At 45.7% G+C, this 19,991-nt stretch overlaps 1 protein-coding gene across 11 annotated transcripts in view; it reads right to left on the minus strand.

Moving 5' to 3' along the window:
- Positions 1-10,126: 10,126 nt before the first annotated feature.
- CCDC85A (coiled-coil domain containing 85A) overlaps positions 10,127-19,991 on the minus strand; it is a 271,108-nt gene continuing 261,243 nt past the window's right edge. For 10 of the 11 annotated variants that reach the window (XM_065682465.1, XM_065682466.1, XM_065682464.1 and 7 more), the window contains one exon: positions 12,033-14,068. In XM_065682465.1, the coding sequence (XP_065538537.1) occupies positions 13,979-14,068 (90 nt within the window). In that variant the 3' untranslated portion in view covers positions 12,033-13,978. Of the gene's footprint in view, positions 10,181-12,032; positions 14,069-19,991 lie in introns of those variants that run through there. The other variant, XM_065682473.1, reaches the window with a different exon arrangement.

A 19,991-nucleotide genomic window follows, 5' to 3' on the forward strand; every position in this document is an offset into this window, starting at 1 on the left:
AAGTTTTACTCCTCTGAGAATCAACAAAACGCAGATGCTCTTTTCTCTGAGTGAAGACCATTCCTCACATGGAAAACTCAAGTCAGGAAGAGAGACCAGAGGGCAAAGGGGAGAAATCTGTCTGCACAATAAAGTGCTGCGCTTTGCAAACTGAGCCATACACCTTTAATCAGCAGTAATACGTGCAAACCAAATATGTCTCTCAAGTAGATGAAGGCATTTCTCCATGTAAATAAATATTTCACACTGACTTAAACCTCACAACAAAACAAAACCCGGGCATTTATTAGAAATTTTAATATATATCAGAAAATCACAGCATGGTTTGGTTGGAAAGGACGTTAAGATCATCCAGTTTCAACCCCCTGTCATGGGGAAGGAACACCTCACCCTAGATCATGTCACCCAAGGCTCTGTCCAACCTGGCCTTGAACACTGCCAGGCATGGAGCATTTACCACTTCTTTTGGCAACCTGTGCAAGTGCATCATCACCCTCACAGTAAAGAACTTCTTCCTTATATCTAACCTGAACTTCAGTTTGAACCCATCACCCCTTGTCCTGTCGCTGCAGTCCCTGATGAAGAGTCCCTCTCCAGCATCCTTGTAACCCCCTTCAGATACTGGAAGCTGCTGTGAGGTCTCCATGCAGCTTCTCTTTTCCAGGCTGAAGAGCCCCAACTTTCTCAGCCTGTCTCCATATACTTGTTAATAATGGTATTACTAAGGCTGCCTGGGATCAGCCTTTCTTTTCAGAAATTATTTTGAAGGATGATGAATGAATTCAGAAGCAGATTGGAGGGATCTTTCCTAAGGAGGAGAGTTCAAAAAACAGTATTTTGCCAAGCAGCATTCCCAAGGAAAGGCCATCAGGCACTTGCACATATCTCCCAATGACACCATAGAAAATTACACCATGTAACATACTGAGACAAACACTAAGCTAACACCAAATAAACTAAGTGTGCATTTTAGCACCAGGCTCCACAAACCTGGAGTATACCCCATGCAGACTTGCCTGTCTCTACTATCAGTTTACAAAGTGCCACCGTGGCGAGTGTTCACAGGTTTATCCTTCAAGGCACACACTTGAAGACAACACACTTAAGTCTGGCAGAATCACAGAATCAACTAGCAAGAAGCTTCAGCAAAGCATCCAGTGAATCACAGGCCAATCTGAAATGAAGTTCTCATGAGCAGAAGAACACCTTGCCCAGACTGGTAACTGTAAAACCATTTCCTCTGTCACATAAAACTCCCCGTGTTCTGTCTCCACTCCCCCACTGAGCTGTTCCGAGTTGTATTAATTAGTTACACTGGAGGAAACAGAAATGGGAGATATATGATAGATCCTGTAAATTCCCTGAAGCCCTTTGAAAATCTAACCTTCAAAATGAGGAAAGCCTCTTTTTAAACTCCTTTAACCTGATTTTTAATTGCAAAGTGTACATCACTGCACTCCACCATAGACTTTTTTGTTACAACATAGCTGCATTTTGTTGTAATTCAACTAAAATTGTAGTTTGTCAAGTACCGTAGCCATATCCCTTTGATAAATACCTAATTGTTCTACTAAGCTCTACTACTGTCATTTATGAGCAAGAGCACCTGCAAAGCACAACCGGTTTTCATCACAACAATTAGATTTCTACTGTTTACAGACTACATTTTCCTAGGAGAGACACAGGGGAAAACTCCACTTACAGCTGAGGTACATCAAATGGCATTAGTTCAGGAGCTTACCTAGCGCATTTATCTTCTCTTGGAACAGCTTTGTCACCTCCTTTCAATTATCACTGCACATTATCACTGCTACCACGGTTTCAGGTTTACAATCATTGGTTCCCTTCCCAAACCTTAGGCCAGTCCCAGCAGCTGCTAAGGATAGGGATTCACCCAGGATCACCAGTGATGGACAGGTCATTTCCACCAACTGTAGTAAATGTGGCTTCGAGGTAAAATGAGCTTCAGGTGTTTTCCCCACAAGAAAAAACTTGCAAGGCGAAATCGAGTTTTAAACCTTTTTAATTACTAAATTTGACAGTTTCCATGTAATTTACTTACTCCTCAGCAAATCGCAACAGACACACCAAAAGGAGAATAGAAAATGCATCACTGAGATAATTTTACAGTCCTTTATGCCCATGAAATCCCAGATAACAGGATTGTGTCTGTAAAGCAGCAAGAGGAGCGTGAACAGAACCAGGTCCTGTTCTCTAAAGGAGTGTCTGCCCGACTAAACCAGCACTGCCTTTGGTCATGGGCACAAACACTGCATGGATCTCTCAGGTAGCCGAATACAGAATAAACCCCAGGTTCTGTGGGCAGTCACAGTTCAGCTGAGCCTCCAGCACTGCAGTTACATTTCTCCTGCCCTTTGGTCACCTTTATTTCCCTGTAAAGAATGGAAACTCGCAGGGCACATCTGAAGACACCAAGCCAGAGCGCTATTCTGCATGGGCTATACGGCTCTCTTCTACACCAGCCCTTAGTTTAGGGCCTTTTAGCTCCTCCAGTTCAGGCCACCAGAACTCAGAGCCTAACAACGCGTGAAACAGGAATTACAAAGGTGGTCAAAGGCAGTTCAGTCAGAAACCTTTTAGGGAATATATTTAATTACTCTGAGGAAAAAAATCCCAACAGTCTGCCTAATAACTCCTCCCCATCCAAACAAACAGCACAGGATGATCAGCCGAAATATCCTCCCCTCTCGCAATCCCTCCAATTCATGGATTTCGCTTATATAGCTTCTGAAAACGGCAAAGAGCTAACCTGCAGCGAATCTGACTGAAAAGCCATTCTTTCATAACGTGCACAAAGTTCTCCTCAGTCTTCGGCACCAGCTGCACACACACAGGGTAAGCAGGGGAACAAGTTAGTTATGCAGACACCATTTTACCTAAAGAAAGGCTTTTCCCTCTATGACACAAAGTAAGGGGAAACCTCCGAATTGAAACCCATGTTTCACTTCAGAGTCGCTCAGCTCAGCTGAGGAGGAAATGGGAAGAGGGCAGTTTGCGGAGGAAGGAGGCTATGCCCGCAACACAGGGCAGGCACCATGCCCTCCGTGCCTGCCTTTATATACAAAGTAATATATATAACTACAGCCAATACATATATTTATATATAAGCATACCTACGCTGAGGAGTACCCGCACCGGGCGCCGCTGTCCAGGCGCCTCCGGCTCTGTGAGGAGAGGCGGGGCTGACCCCGCTGGCTCCAGCCGGTTCCGGCAGCCCCGCCCCTGAGCCTCCTCACGGGCACCTGAGGGGAGCCCGGGTGAGAGCAGGCGCGATGGCGGCCGGCGGTGAGGAGCGGCCCCGAGAGAGCGGGGCGGAGAGGAGGCAGCACGGCCCTGCTGCCTCACCAGTGCTGCTGCACGGAGCGTGGCCAGATCAGAGCTGGCACATGGAAGCGTGTTGTGGTTTGTGTTGAAGGGGCCTTAACGCTCCTCCAGCTCCAACCCCTGCCAGGGGCAGGGACCCCTTCCACTGGAGCAGCTTGCTCCAAGCCCCTGTGTCCAACCTGGCCTTGAGCACTGCCAGGGATGGGGCAGCCACAGCTTCTCTGGGCACCCTGTGCCAGCGCCTCAGCACCCTCACAGGGAAGAGCTTCTGCCTAAGAGCTCAGCTCAGTCTCCCCTCGGGCAGGTTCAAGCCATTCCCCTTGGCCTGTCCCTACAGGCCCTTGTCCCAAGCCCCTCTCCAGGTTCCCTGCAGCCCCTTTAGGCACTGGAGCTGCTCTCAGGTCTCCCCTTCAGGAGCCTTCTCTTCTCCAGGCTGCCCCAGCCCAGCTCTCTCAGCCTGGCTCCAGAGCAGAGCTGCTCCAGGCCCTTGCAGCAGCTCCATGGCCTCCTCTGGCCTCGCTCCAGCAGCTCCATGTCCCTCTTGTGCTGCTGGCCACGAAACCTCCACCCCACAGCACTGACCGGGCAAGCAAGAGGCCTCAGGGTCTGCTGACAGCTCCCTGGGATGGAGACATGGGCAGGAACGAGCCCTTCAGTCCCTTCGTCAACAGCACAGAACTGAAACAGAGGAGGAAATGTTCACCCGACACACGAGCAGTGCTGAAGGATGCTCAGCATCGATTATTTCATCAAGATCAAAGATAAAACCTTATCTGCTGTAGTCTCAGCAGGGCTCAGGAGCAGATCAGATCACTGCCTGAATGCTATTAAAAGCTATCTTCTCTCTATTGTTCCTTCTTCCTGCTAGGGCAGGGATATTAGCAGGGAAAAAGACAAGTATACTGTTACATGGACCTATCATCTGAGACAGGGAAGAGCTTCAAAGGGCCGAGGGGAGCTACGTGGTCTGGAGTAGTCCTATTCCTTTTTTAATGTGACTGTGTCTCCAGAACGAGTTCGGAGCAGCAGGTTTATTGCACAGTGCTGGCACATGCCTGCCTTTACATCCATCTCAGTTCTCCATTAGCACCCGCAGAGACATTTTGCTGGACACGGTAAAGTTATTACTTAACGTAAGCACATATGGATTATGGATGCTATATATGAATATTCCTGTAGTTTCCACGGATGCTAGGTATTAATATTCCTGTCATTTCCATTCTGTCAGGTTACCAACATAGTCTTTGTCTCCACGGCATTGTAAGGCTTATCAAATAGGGGTGAGGGAGGTGACGCTTCCAGTGTACTTAGCGTTGGTGAGACATCTGGAGTGCTGGGTCCAGCTGTGGGCTCCCAGATGGAGATGGATACACAGGAATGAATCCGTGGTGGGCCACCAGGATGGCCAGGGGCTGGAGCACAAGGCATGTGCATCAGCTCACATGTGCCCAGTGAAAGGACAAGCGACAAGTGGGAACGCCAGGCAGATATAAGGAAAGCCTTTTCATTATGAGGATGATCCAATAGGATCAAACATAGGGCAAGGGGTGCCCAGCGCACAGAGATGAGCCCTGCACATCTGCAGACCTAAGAGGCTGGTCCACACAGCTCCTCGCTGGCACTCAGCCACAGGCACACGCCAGGACCAGTGGAACAGATTCCCCTGCAGATGATTGCAGGCCACTCCTATCCTGTTGACTTGTTATGAATTGTTTCAGTGTGTTTTCCAAAGCCTGATTGAACTGTGGTAACAGCTCATCTGTTCACAAGAGGCTTGTCAAGGTCCTCAGGTGCCTGACCCCTTTCTCCTGCCGTCACATGCGGTCAGGCCCTGATGTGTAATCACCAGCCAGACCCACTCTGTTGGACAGCTTAATTACAGCCACATGCAATCAGGGTCAATGCAGGATTTATAGCGACTGAACTCCAGGTAACATATGGCATACTTTATGATTACAGAAATACACCACTGCCTTCCTGCCTTTCTCCCTGCCGATGGCTGCCAAACACGTGCAGCGCATCAAGCCCAAAGAGCCCTTTCCAAGCAGGCAAAGGATGCTGCTTGGGGACAGCTCTGCTTTGCCATATTAAGCCCTGGGTCTGGGGACAAGCTGGTCAGGTTCTCCCCATGGGACTCACCTGAACAATGGGGTCTGCTGGCCCTTCTTAATGGTTTGTGGCTATTTTCCTGTACAAAAACAAACAGTAATTTGCCCATTATGTAGCCTTGCCCTTCTAGCGAAGCCATCTGAGAGCATACTGCCTTCAACATCTATTTCATTTTTCCCCAAATGCAATTAATGGGATTTATGGAGACAAGGTTTAATCATTCATTATTATTTTACCTTTACCCCCCTTTTTAAAGCCATTAGCAAACCAAGATGAACATTTTAACAACAATTTCTAGCTAGAATTAATCACTGGCGGCAAAATCTTTTGTTTTGTTTAATAGGTACGCATAATTGATTTGCTGTGATTAAATCAGGAAGCTTTGGAGTCCTTTTAGCTACAGGTTACTCATCTGGACACAAGGTGCTCTACCTGTCTGTCGGGAGCAGACTATCCCGAAGGAGAATGTTTTACTTTGGAATCACTCATTCAGATGCCACTGAATGCAAAGATAGAGATAACCAGCTTGGTCACAGACCTTTTTGCTTGTGATTTTATTTTGGTTTCTCCTTTTAAGTGTTTGGTTCCATTACTTTGATCAGGAAAGTGAGAAACTCTGTTGGGAGCCTTATGAAGAGAAATACACTGCCTTTGGGCATTATAGCAGAGAACGGACTTTGCTCTGAAGAGCACCAGACCAACGCACAACACCCTCTAACTGCACCACGCACCAGACCATCACCTAACCTAAGGCCTGTTTCTGTCAGTGACCTTCAAATAAAGCCTGGTGTGTGCAGGTGTGCACCTGCACGCAGACCCACAGAGCACGTGTGAGCACCTCAGCAAAAGGGAGGCTGTACCAAGCTAAGTATTAATCCTGGCAACTAGGAAACTAATAGTATATATTATTCTCTTACTATGCTGCGTGTAACTTCAGTGGTGGCTCTTAATTCATGCATCATTTTGAAAGGCTCAATAGTTATGACATGTGATGTGCTTTTTTTTCCCTCCCAAGTGTTCTCAGCATTAAAAGGTATCTAACATACGCTCTCCTTCCAGCCCTAGAGACCTATGACTGTTTAAAGCTGCCTGCAGTCCTGCCAGTGAGGCACAGTACCCCAGTGCAGCAGGATAAAACTGTGTGCACCAACCAACTAACATGTCTGCAGGGACCTGATGGACAGTGGTGCAGCTAAACAAGGGCAGATGGGATCAGTGGAGTTCAGCAAGGCAGAAACTGAACCATGAAGCTTGTGATTTAGGTCCTCACGCTATTTGTGATCTCTTGTTCCCTTCTAGATGTCCTTCTAGATGGCACCACTCAGAGCAGAAGGCCTTCAAGAAGCAGTTTTTGCAGGTAGGCATATTCAAAGCTTGATGTAGAAGACAGCTAAACCAAAGACAGCGATCACTATTAGCCATTACACAATGGTAAGAAGCAGCCTTCAACCTCAGCCAGTTCCTACTTCCATCTTCCTACAAGCTTGGCTGCGCATACTTACAAGTTCATCATTGCTTCCCTTTTCTGTTGTGCCCCACGACCACACAGCCTGAACATCAGTGACCCCATTCCTGCTGCCCAAGTGTGGAAGGTGGTTAACCTTCTGGCATTCAGTATCACAGCTTCTTCCTTGCCACTTTGGTTTCATTTGTCTATGGCTACAAATGCTAATATTCAGCTAAGCTGCTCTGAGACACCACTTGCATGCAGCAGGAGGAAAGCACAGGAGGAAAATAAACCCTGCAGTTAGTGTTTGGTAGGCTGTTGGCAGCACAAAGTGAGCACAAAGTGCCCAAATGCCACATTCAAGCCCCAAAATACCTGGTGCAAAATCTTTAGTGAGAAGCCAAATCTTTAGTGAGGAGCAAAATGACCATAACAACAGGCTTAAAAAAGAAAAGAGGAAATGTGAAAGCCACAACAGAAAGAATGCGCTGCTTTAACATCCATGTAAGTGAGAACACACAAGAATGCTTATAAAGAGGGCTTTAAAATGAGTTTCATAATCTGCTGTGATTGAAGGAAAGGCCTTAGTCAAGACCTCACTCATCTTGCACTTAATTGTAAGCATGTGTTGGGGTTCCAGCCTGGAGCAAGGTGTTAATTCTGCAATTATTTCACAGGATTAGAACTTCATTTTTGTTTCCCCAGGAAACGCAGTGTTATTGAAAGCCCATCCAGACATGCTATTTCATAATTAATACTAAAGAAAAACTGAATTCTCTCCTTTGTCTAAATGGTTTGCTTTGGCTCAGCTAGGAGCAGCAATTAGCAAGACAGCCTCCCTGAACGTATTTGATCTGCTACAGGGTTTCCTGCTGCGTATCAGAAGAACAAACCTGATTTCACACAATCCATGGGGTTTATGTTGGCTGGATGTGCTATAATCAAGATGATCTTCCCCCCACCTCCCAAGGGCTTTGTTTATGTGCTTGTGGGGTTTTTGTGGAGAGACACGCACCTCATTTAGCAGTTCTGTTGATTTACACTCCTGCTCTTCACCGCTTCCCTTTGTAGCATTCGCTGTTTGTAGTTTGGTGCAGAAATTGGGTCCTGTTATCATTCCTGCTATAGGTTTTAGTAGCAGGAGTAGAGGAACAGTTCCCATGGAAACATTGCCGTGTTGCAGGGTGAGCTTTTCCTGGGATTTTCAAGGTTGTGCAGGGTGGGCTCTGGGGTGCTCAGGGCCTTTCTAAATGGGCACCTGCAGCAGTCTGCAAGCGCTTTCCTGCAGCGGCTGGAGGAAGAGAATGTATTTTTAGACTGTGTGTTTCCTCTCTGATGAGCTCTAATGCCTGTGAAAACAGAGCAGCTCGACGGCCCTGTGCCACAGACTGATGCTCTGGCCAATTCCCACCACTCTGACAACAAACCGGATCCTGTGTTGAAAGGCCACCTCAAACCCCCAGAGAGTGTTTTCCTTTCACGCTGTGATCTTTGCACTTAAGCCATGAGTGATGCTACGGCTCAACAGGGCTCAGTGCACTTGCCTGAGCCAAGATGTCCTTGTGTCACCAGGGACTTCCAAAGCTTCCTGAAAAAAACACGACAACAACCTCCTCCTGCTCCACAGCTGAGGTGTTCAAGCCCAGGGGCCACCACTGCCCATGGCCAGCCCCGTCCCCTGGCACTTATCGAGAGACATGCTAAACAAACCCAACCCACAAACGTAAGATCACATGTGAAAGCATTGAAGCACCTTCTTTCTCACACAGCCTTTCTCTCAGCCCTCTGTGATTGCCACACACAGGTGGGTTGCATAAAAAAGGAGCTGTACCTATTAGTCACCTAAACACTGCAAGAAGATGCACCTGCAGCTGGGATCCTGCAATACAGGTCCTCATCTCCCTTCCCTTTCTCCTCTTCCTTTTCAGAACCTGGAAATGGGTTCCCAGGGTTATTTTTTTCCTTTACTTTTTCATCTGAAGACTTACAAATAAATGACCTTAAAGTTTACTTCTACCTATTCACAGTAGTTGGGAAAAACCCACCAAAGAAACTTCAAACTTCAGGGCCATGGCTACTGCATTGAAGAGATAATTCTGACAGATTCTGATGCAAGTGGAGAGTAATTATCATGTTCTAACAAACACATTAAATAATTCATTAGTATTATTTTGGCATTTCTTTGTGAGCCAGGTGTTCAGGAAGTTGTTTCAGATGGAAGCAGCAATGAAGTCCCTGAGGTCCTTCCTCACCAGTCAGTAGCATGAGAAGAACCACTCACTAATGCCTGAGCTGGAGCCGCCCATAGCATGGCTCCAGCACGGCCAGCAAAGACCTCCTATTAATATCAGACGATATTGTTTTATTTAATACAACCTAGTTTTATTGTATTTTCAGCTATAGTTTTACTTCATTTTCATCATTCCCCATCAATATGTCTCAGTTTTCTAATTACCCCCATGGAAGTGCCTGAGCTTTCTCAGTTAAGAAAGATTCAGGTCAGGTTCATGTCTCTGGTCAATGTCATCTCTTAAGTTTTTGAAACATGATAATACTATTTTTTAATTTATTTATAAAAGTATTTAAAATTACTTATTATTTATTTATAAGACTATTTAAAACTTTATTTTCATTCACATTACCCATTTTGGGTTGCCTGACCTTCCACCAAAGTCAGCAGGAGTGCTCAGGAGCATCCCATGTAGTCTTAGTAAGCTTTTCTCTCCTCTCTGATCTTTTTGAAAAGCCAAAAGCATTTGGCTTTTCATAACAACTGAAGTTTCTTTTCCACATATTGGAAATCTCAGTCACACCATGCTATTTCTGGGATAAATCAAAACCATGAAGAGTCTGGAGTCAGCAAAGGAGGAGGGGAGAGAGGTTCTTTCTAAACAAAGAAAAATGAGAAAGAGGAAAGATAAAAGAGAGGATAAAGTCACTACTAGCAAGAAGGTTACTTGTCCTTTCTTCCTTTTGCAGTTTCTCTTTCCCCCTCACTCCTAATACTGTGGATATCAGAGGTGATTTGCCAACTCTGGCAAATGCTGTCCCATTATTCACCTCTGGGCATTACTACCTATGCTAGAAAGTACCATAACTATGAGGCAGCCCAGCAAATGCTGGGTGATTAAATAACACAGAAACTCTTCCTTCATCCCAGGCAGAGCTGCTATTGAGTCAGCTCTTCTTACCTTCAGGTTTGGATGACCAAAGTCACGGAGCTAGTATCTGGCTGGGGATGTGCATGGCTGGGATCCCTGTGTACATGGTTCATCAAGCCTGGAAAACACAAGTGGAGTTATAAGGAGGTCTTGGCATTATATACCTGGCAGCTGCATTTGCAGGTCTGTTCTGCAGCAATTCAAAATGAAAGTATCAAGATTTTTTCCCTCCCCTGAAAGTATGGGAAAAAAAGAGGCTGAGCCACTTTCTTCTGCATCACACTGCTGAGATCAGTATAAAGAATTCACCCCAGAGACTTATTTCCAAACCATATAAAGAATTAACTGAAGCAGTGCCCTGGGAAGAGTGGGATTCACTGGGGAGGTACCTGGCAGTGACACAGAAAGCCTGAGGGGCATTTGGTGTTTGAGAGGTTCAGGTAGCACAAAGGAGCACGGGGCCGGGTGCTGCAGGGGCTGTTTGGGGTGGCTGTGCTCAGTGCGTTCCAAAGGGCTTTGTGCTGTGTTCATAAACATGTCCATCAACTGCAACCTTTGGGGGACAGGCTCCACTGGAACCTTTCACTTGCTGGAAAACAAACTGCCATTCTTTACCTCCTAATCCTTCAGCAAAGCAGCTTTTCTTCAGTCCAGAATGTGAAATCCACCACTACCTCTGCTGTGCGAGAGCTATTTAAAATTCACTCACACCGTGAACTTTAGAGCTCATCGATGCTCAGTTCAGAAGCTGGGAATGGCCCTGTAGCAACGTGGAGATTTTGAACTGAAGCAGGATTATGCTAAAACCAACTGAACAAGAAGTTCATGAGGCTTGGCAAGATTATGTTTTCCTGAAGAACACCTAACCATGTGGGAAGAGAGCAATTCAGATGAGATGAAGGTCCATAACTACTACAGCAGTTTTTATTCATTAGCACAGAGACGTATCAGCAGGCTACAGGACCCTCAAGAGCACTGCACCTCTTTCTCCCCATGCCACCCACTTTCTCCTCTTAGTAAGCCACATTTTCAGGACCCCACACAGGATTTAATCATAGAGGAACAGAATGGTTTGGGTTGAAAGGACCTTAAAGCTTGTCCAGCTCCAACCCCTGCCACAGGCAGGGACCCCTTCCACTGGAGCAGCTTGCTCCAAGCTCCTTGTCCAGCCTGGCCTTGAGCACTGCCAGGGATGGGGCAGCCACAGCTTCTCTGGGCAGCAAAGAACGATTTATCAGCTTCAAGATCCTGATTGTACAGAGTTTGGGTTTCTTCCAGAGAATTTACTTTTCTGCTCTCCAGCATGAGCAGTGACAGGCAGCCCTTTCACAGCACCTTCCCTTCGCCCCTACAGCCCATGGAGTGGGATGTAAGGGGGCTGGTTCAGGGGCATCCAGAGATGCATTGGGCACAGGAGACACACAGCGGGACACAACCAGCCTCCCCAACATCCCCAACCCTCCAACATGCCTGTGTGTCCTATCTGAGCAAAACAGCTGCGGGAGCTCCACATTGCCTCATCTTGCCTCAAAGCCACACTGTGCAAGAAGCAGGGAGGAAAACCCAGCACACGTGCCCTGGGGCTACCCTTGCAGCAGAGCTGGGGACTTAACACCTTACCCGGCCACCTGGAGCTGCTGCACAGAATCAGAGCGTCAGTGAGGTTGGAAAAGTCCTTTAAGATCATCAAGTCCAACCTTTACCCCAGCACTGCCAAGGCCACCACTAAGCCATGTCCCTGGCTCCCCACGGTCCACACACCATACATACAGCACCTACCTCCTTTAGCATAAAAGACAGCAGCAAGTCCACAGTGGTTTTAAAGACACCTGGAGAGAAAGTGAACAAAACCCCACAACGTGCAGCTCATTCCTCAACCAAGCAGGAAACATTTCACATGGCTCCTTCCAAGCAAACCTCATGGGAGGCCAAGCACCTCGTGGCTTCAGTCATTAAAGGAGAGCAAACAGTGTGAGATGGTATAATTTATTACCGTTGCTAACTGAACACAGATACTTGATACCCACTCGTATGCAGAACTGTAAAAAAATAGTTTTAATACAGTATCAAAATTTACACAAGTGTCGTGTCAAAAGACCAGTGTCCCTCAGGTTAGCCCCTGCACATCCATCCTGCAGGCACAAGTACGGGTTTTACATCGTTTCATACACGCATATAGATAGATATAGGAATACAACAATTGTAGTTTAACTATGCAAACAATATGCATGGGAGAAAACAACATGTAAAGGTAACAGACAGCTGTTTGGGCTGGGTTATATATATAGGAGAACCGATGCAAGAGTGCAAGGTTTCAGAATGGAAGGCCAGATTCTGCATTTCCAACTCAAGGAGAAGGACTGAAGAGGAGTTTTGCCCTCAAAAGGAGAAAGCAATGCTGGATCAGAGGCCTTACATTGAATGGTACCAAGTAAAACTAACAACAGAAACCAGTAGAATTACTGCTGCAAATTAACACACTGTTTTTCTGAAGACAATTAGCAGAGTTACATCATAGTCCTAGATAACAAAAGATTGTACAGCAACCCAGCTACATTCCACTGCAGATAGCCCACGAATACAGCATGTTGCAAGCTCAGAGAAAACAGAGGTTCTGCCTTTGGCTCAAATCTTTGTAACCGAGAACAAACCAGAAACCCAGGAATTGTTGCATTCCTATTTTTTATGTTTAACTTTTATTAGTCTGTTTTTGATGCTCAGCTATAGTAAAAAGTTAAGCAACAGCATTCAGTCACAAGCCTGTTGCACATTCATACATGAAACTATCGTTGCTTTTAGATATACACAAAATACCTATTCATTGCAATTCATTACACACAACTAGTATCATACACATAGATAAAAATAAACTAAAGCACATCTAGGGCGCCGTCTGGTCAAGTCTCAGGCAATCTCAAAAAGAGCTTTCTGCCTCACAGTAATGAAAGACATGCTCTGAGTATAATAAAACCTTTTTCTTTGAAAGAACGCTACAGTTGGCAAGGAAAGCTTTTGTTTTATATATAATGCAGTGCAATCTTTTAGATCCTTATAGGCTCTTGTTAAATAAACCAGCGTGTCTCGAAATTAAACAGTAGAAATTAGCATCCTGACAATTGGAAAATACTCTCCAGAAAAACACTCTGATTTGGGACCTGTAATAGCAATCCCTAAGTCTTCTGTTCATTAAAGGGCTGCGAACATCCTACACGTCTTCAGAAGATGTGCATCAAAGTGAATCAAAAAGAAAGCTATCGGTACTTTCATTTAGAAAGAAATTGTGTTTCACTACAAGAACTGTAGTTATGCTACACTACTGGCTGGTTAGGAGACTTGATGGTCTTTTAGCACCTCCAAAGGCAGGTATTCTACCAAAGCAAAAAAACAAAAAATCACTTGGAAATTGCCTAAGCACCATTAACTGATACTCTACGGACTGCAGGGTGAGTTACTAAGAGGTGACTTTCTCATAACTGCGGCGACCAAAGGCACAGTTTATCAACGTCTCTCCAGTCTGGTGGAAAACCTCCATTAAATCCAGTGGCACAGTCGTTCAGCTTTGACTAAAGATTCACTGTAACTAAGCAAAAGAAAACTTATATCATGTAATTCCTGCAGAATCCCGATTCTCTTGAGTTAGGGTGGGAATACCTCAGTGCTCCTACATGTGGTGTGTTGGCAGACAATGCGGCGGCAGCGTTGCAGTAGCCAGTATACCCAGAGAGCAGCACTCAGGGGATGCGGACAACAGCACGGCTCCTCTGGGAGAATCCCAACCGGTTTCTAACCGAGTCTCTTGCAGTGCATACAGACACCCTGTCGTCAGCTGGAAGTTGCTGTGGACACAGCCAGTCCTTTCGCTCTCATCAGCAGTTCAAACTCTTTCTCTTCAGCGAGAGGATTTCCTCAGCGCCTTTTACATAGGTCCTTTATACTGATTTCCTGACAAATGTTGTCTAATTCCAGGGCACGACCCTGCAGCATCTCCAAGTTTCCTCCACACAACCTAAAGGGAGGGATGGAAGAGATGTTGTTATCGCCAGCTCAGAGGTACCAGTGTTCATACAGACATGCATCTGGGACCACCACACATTGCGCAGACCATGCAGCACAGGTAAGGACACAGGGGAGGGCCACACAACAGGAGAAGAGGGTATTTCTCGAGGGGTACAACATTGCTTCTGAACACAGAAAGCACATGCTTCTAGGAAAAAATGGTTATAAACAGAGACAGATGAACTGGCACGTGCATCACCAGGCTGGTTTATGCTTCAGGTACAAGACTGAGGGCATTTCCAGGCCTCAACTGAAACTCTGTTCAATACATCTCTTGCAGAATGCAGTTCAGAAGCACGAAGCTCAGTCCAAAGGAGCCTAAACATTTCCCGTTTCAAACGCACAGAGCAGTTCTCCTCTTTCCCAAAGAATTTACTTGTTCTCTTACAATCAAGGAAGGCATTAAAAGTGTTGATTTCATTTGTTCTTCCTTGAGATCAGCGGAAGTGTGCCTGTAGTCACTGTTCTACACATGCCTGTGCGTTTTGCTGAACCAGAGCAAAATCTGCAATTCAGTAGAAGTGAGTGATTTATTTCTTTGTGTGGACCATACGTTACAAAGGTTTCCTTCCTCAGGCTCACATCTACTCCCATTCATGACTGCATAGCACTCACGTTACAATTACGGAATTAGAAATGCAGGGAAGTTATACCCCCCCAAAATTAGGCAAGTCTAAAAAGGTGGACTCGTTATAAGCAGGAGAATCAGCAGCTTGTGTTGTATCACTGAGCATCTCTTCCAGGGACCACCAAAACCAAGAGAGGTGATCACCACACTGTGTAGAGCAACTTATGATTATTTCTGTTTAATAAGTATCAACTTGCAAGCAGCTAAAGCAGAACGGCTGCTAAACCCTCATTAATCTCTGAACCAACAGCCATATGACTGCCAAGGAAGGGAAAAACTGTTTTCCATTGTCATTATCTCTTATTTGTATTTTAACAGTGCTTAAAGCCCGGGAGCAAAGAGATGGCATTAGCTGGAACTGAATAAACACAAAGCAGCTGGATCCTGGGAAGCTGACATCCTGAAAAGGCAGTTCCTACAGCTGATGAGCAAAGGCAGAACAACCCCAAGGTCCTCCTGTGATTGTGTGCAGGAGATGGGAAAATAACCAAGTTCCTCTGAGCCTTTGCTGAAGAAAACCTGAGTAGAAGACTGGAAGGAATGACAACCGTCTCACTACACAGGACCAAACAAATTAAGGTCCTTTAAAGGGAAATGTCTTTAATACTAATGGATGGGCGCAACCCAAACGCTGCAAACTTTCCATATGACCAGCTTCTTGTAGCCTAAAATCAGAAGTTACCATCACAAAAACATCTTTTAGCTATGTTTGATGTATTGCGAAACATTTTGCCATGGTGAAAGCATGAAAATGGGTTTTCAGTGAAGCCTCCTGCATCAGCTGTCTATGGCAGACCCACTGGAAATGGTGGAGGGCTGGATCTGATGAGGTTCCAACGTTTGGTTGCTGATTTTCCTAAGTTAATATTCTCAGAAGGAAAGGTCTCTTGGATAGCTCTGTGAGCAGGCACATTGTACCCACACGTTGCCTTTCAACAGCTTTTCTGGTCAATAAACATTAGGCAATATTTACCAAGCAGCTAATGCTGACACAATAATAAACTAAGAGGTGACACTTGCCAAAGTCCTTTATCTCCAGCTGAACAAATGAGCCTGATTGCAGGGAGGGGACAAACACACACCAGACAGCCCTGGAAAGCCAGCAGCCTCAGCAGAATTGCCCAGGTGGGTCAGAAGCAATACTCATGCCTTTGTTATGGGTGGGAAATGGAGAACTCTGTTATCAGCAACCACTTCTCCTTGTGCACACAGTGCAACAGGTACCTGGGTCTCGAAGGCATCACAGGACTTTTGCCTCCTTTTCAGAAACACAGGACGATACAGGCTAAATTTATCACCACGCTCCTTTTGTGCTGGCACATGTACAGTTCTTTGCACCATCATGGTAGCTGTACATGTTTTCAGTTCACTAGTTCAACACTGACCTGTCACAAGCAGCACTAATGGAATTACTTTGTGTTTACAAGCATTGAAAAGAAAATGTAATGCTTAAGCATGCCTGAGTGTTTTAAACAGTTCTGACAAATAGCCCCGTGCCACAGATTTCACTCACATTTTCAGCCAAAACGTTGACTGAATGAAGGACGGTTGTAAGGTTCATGATACAGTCATGGCAATTCATTTCTAGCTCGCTTCCAACACACCAGAGTAAAAGGATTGGAAAATCTCCCCAGAGGCCGGGCAGAAAGCTGCACCCCAACTGCAGGGGAGAGCAGGTACATTGCCTGTTGGATGGGGCAGCACTCGAAGCCCATGGTACTTCATCAAATCGTGGAGATCTCTGGACTCCCTCTTTCCTAGCTACCCCACCAATCATATAGGGCACAAACCATCTTCCCTTTGGCTCCCAGCCCAAGCGAGCCTGCTGCAGCCCTGTGCACAAAACTTACCAGTAATCTGAGGAGAGTCATGAAGAGCACCCCTCCAGGCTTGATCCAAACGTTTCTGGGCTTTGAAATTACTTCTATGCTCACCAATACATGGGATGGTTTGGGTTAGAAGGGACCTTAAAGCTCATCCAGCTCCAACCCCTGCCACGGGCAGGGACCCCTTCCACTGGAGCAGCTTGCTCCAAGCCCCTGTGTCCAACCTGGCCTTGAGCACTGCCAGGGATGGGGCAGCCACAGCTTCTCTGGGCACCCTGTGCCAGCGCCTCAGCACCCTCACAGGGAAGAGCTTCTGCCTAAGAGCTCAGCTCAGTCTCCCCTCGGGCAGGTTCAAGCCATTTTCTTCGGCCTGTCCCTACAGGCCCTTGTCCAAAGCCCCTCTGGAGCCCCTTCAGGCACTGGAGCTGCTCTCAGGTCTCCCCTTCAGGAGCCTTCTCTTCTCCAGGCTGCCCCAGCCCAGCTCTCTCAGCCTGGCTCCAGAGCAGAGCTGCTCCAGCCCTCACAGCAGCTCCGTGGCCTCCTCTACACTCGCTCCATGACACAATAAACTACCTCTAAACCTGCCACTACACATTCCTGCATTCTCATAAGACAAGTATATAAATACAATGCAAAAACATCCCAAATATGTTGATGCTGTAGTACCAATACCATATGCACATCCTGAAGAGAGAATTCCCACATCCATTATCTTAATGAAACATCAACATGATCATATAACTCCATAAAGTTTCTATAATATGAATTATACATCCAAATTGCATTTTTGTACAAATCAAAACGATGCACCAAAATTATGCAGAGATTATTATAGAGCCCAAAATGAAACTTGTCATCTTTGCGCTGGTTTTACAGGCAAAATGATGCTGTGGCAAATGTTTCATGTAAAACACCCACAGTGCATAAAGCTGCAGCAAAACAGTGAGCTACAAACAGGAAGGAACTGCAATGAGAATGCGAAAGAAAAGAAACATTAGAATTAGTTTAGCACAGATCCACATTTAACATTGACTAGATGAACATAAAAAAAAGTAAAACCAGAGAGGAAATAACCAAGAGTTTTCAAAGTATACTATATCAATAGCCAAATCAAGATTATAGAAGTCAAAAGGAAAGGGAGCATTTCTGTGCCAGCAGCAGAGCTTTGAATCCCTGGGGAACAACGAGACAAGGCAGAATGCAGGTGTATCTTCAGGATTTACAAAACGGAATTGATCATGTCAAAGTTAGCATTTTAGAAGTGGCATCACGTACATCACGAGGACTTTTATGGATTACTATTAAATATGTATTAGTTAGAAACTGCTTTTGTATCCGTCATTTGCAAAGGAATAAAGTAGGCAGGAAAGTTCACAGGTGCCATTGCTCAGATGGGGAAACTGAGGCTGCCAGACTGCAGCAGACTTATCCTTCCAAAGGATGAATTCAAGCCAGCTGAGTCATACGGTCCTTCATCCCAGGTACATTACCACACATAGACTTTTGTGATCAATACTGACCGACATGTTAAAATGACAGTATTCCAAATAAACCAGCAATTGCATTACAGAAACAGTCACTGACTTAATTTCCATATAACATCTTCAAGGGCTTATTGTCAGCATTTAAAGAGAAGTACTTTGCATTTTCAGGTGTTTCCAGGCTCATTGTGGAATAGAAAATGGAACACCTTAAACTTATACAGCACGTTGCTCCAGCCACAGCTTTTTCTGTCTCACGTAGGCAGTGGTAAGAGTTTTAGGAGTCTTTAATAACAATAACCTGCTGATTTCTATTTTCCTGAGCTTCTAAGGCAAGGGTATGCTTAATAAAAGGAGATTGTACTTTATAAATCTGTTTTGTAGCCACAAATAAGAGCAATTGTAGATTTAAGCTTTCATGGGACCTCCTGAGCATGGGCGTACATATGCAACTGAGCGAAAAATTGCACTTAGACGTAATGAGAGTGATTACAGCGCTCTGGATTGCAGCAGGGGGGATCAGTAAATCTGCTTGCCTGGGTACCACAGGACACTCACTTTTCTGCAGCAGCTCCTATACTTCCCCTCAGACCTTTGATTAAAGCATACCTCAATTCCATTTGTAGACGGCCCAGTGGAGATTCCAGTAGGTGACACTGAACTCAGGATAGGAAAACCCAGTGCAAGTTTCACAGGTAAGGCTGTGCCCACAGTTATTGAGGAAGCCAGACTAGATAACCATCATCATTCCATAAATATAACCCCTGTGTGTGACATGTGCACCTCCATACACAAGCAGGCAGGATGGTCACATAAACTTGAAGAGGAAACAAACACATCCTGCCTTATGAAATAGTTACTTATATATCCCTAAGGATACTACTTGCACATATGGAATAATCCCATAAGTGGCAGGCTGGGGATGGTCACCAAGGCCCCGGCATGAGGATGCACAAGGCAATTTCTCCTTTCAACCACCCTGAATGGTGGATCAGGTCACAGAAGAGCCTGTATCAGACCAGCCGCATGGCAAAGCTTTTCCCTCCCTTTCACCACCCTCTCTACCAGTGGAAGAGTCACAGGTAGGTAGGGTTGGTTTTTACACTCTCTTCAGTACTCAGGAGAAAACCACACTATTTTTAGCAATGACCTCCCTCTGTTTTCTTCTGGATCTGCCCCTTTACAACACATTCCTGCTCTTCAGATTTCTTGCTGCGCAGAAGGGGATTGCACCAACAATGAGGTTTTGCAACAGCAACGACTTCTTTCTTGCAGGCATTCCAAATGGGCAAATGAGTAAGGAAAAGCAGGCTCCTGAGGCTGGCTTGTTCTTCCTCCTGCATCTGATTCTGCTGAGTGATGCAATTGGGAGCTCTGCATTCCCCAGACAGGCAGGATCAAACCCATCTGCTCCACTCTGGGAACCAGCAGGGTCTCCTCCCAGGCTGGGGATGGGGAAGGTAGGGCAGTGTGTTTAGCTGACAGCTCACTTTCCTTTTTGAATATACCAGTATCATTTATATCCACCTCTGCCTGCTGCAATCCCTCCTAGCAAACTCGAGGCTGAGCTTTCACATCATATTGAACTAAATTCTGTGTATTTCTTACCTGTCCATTTCAGCAACCAATGTATCAACCATTGAGCAAACATTTCACTTACACCAACCAGCTATTACAGGTTGTTATATATGTTATTGTTATATATGTTATAGCACATTGTTAAAGGTTCCACTCAGGGAATTGTGCTTGCCAATGGGAATTTTAAGAACTACAAAAGGCTTTTCCTGATAATTATGCACGATCTCTTGACAGAATTACTCGGCATAGCTTTATTTTCCGGGCAACAGCAGGTGAAATATATGGGAGATGCACACAGGAACTTCAGCACTGCTGGAGCGAGCTCCTCACCAGCCAGGAATGGTGCTGGTTCATCCCATG

Source organism: Lathamus discolor, chromosome 5 (genome assembly GCF_037157495.1).
Source record: "Lathamus discolor isolate bLatDis1 chromosome 5, bLatDis1.hap1, whole genome shotgun sequence".
Classification (NCBI taxonomy): Eukaryota; Metazoa; Chordata; class Aves; order Psittaciformes; family Psittacidae; genus Lathamus; species Lathamus discolor.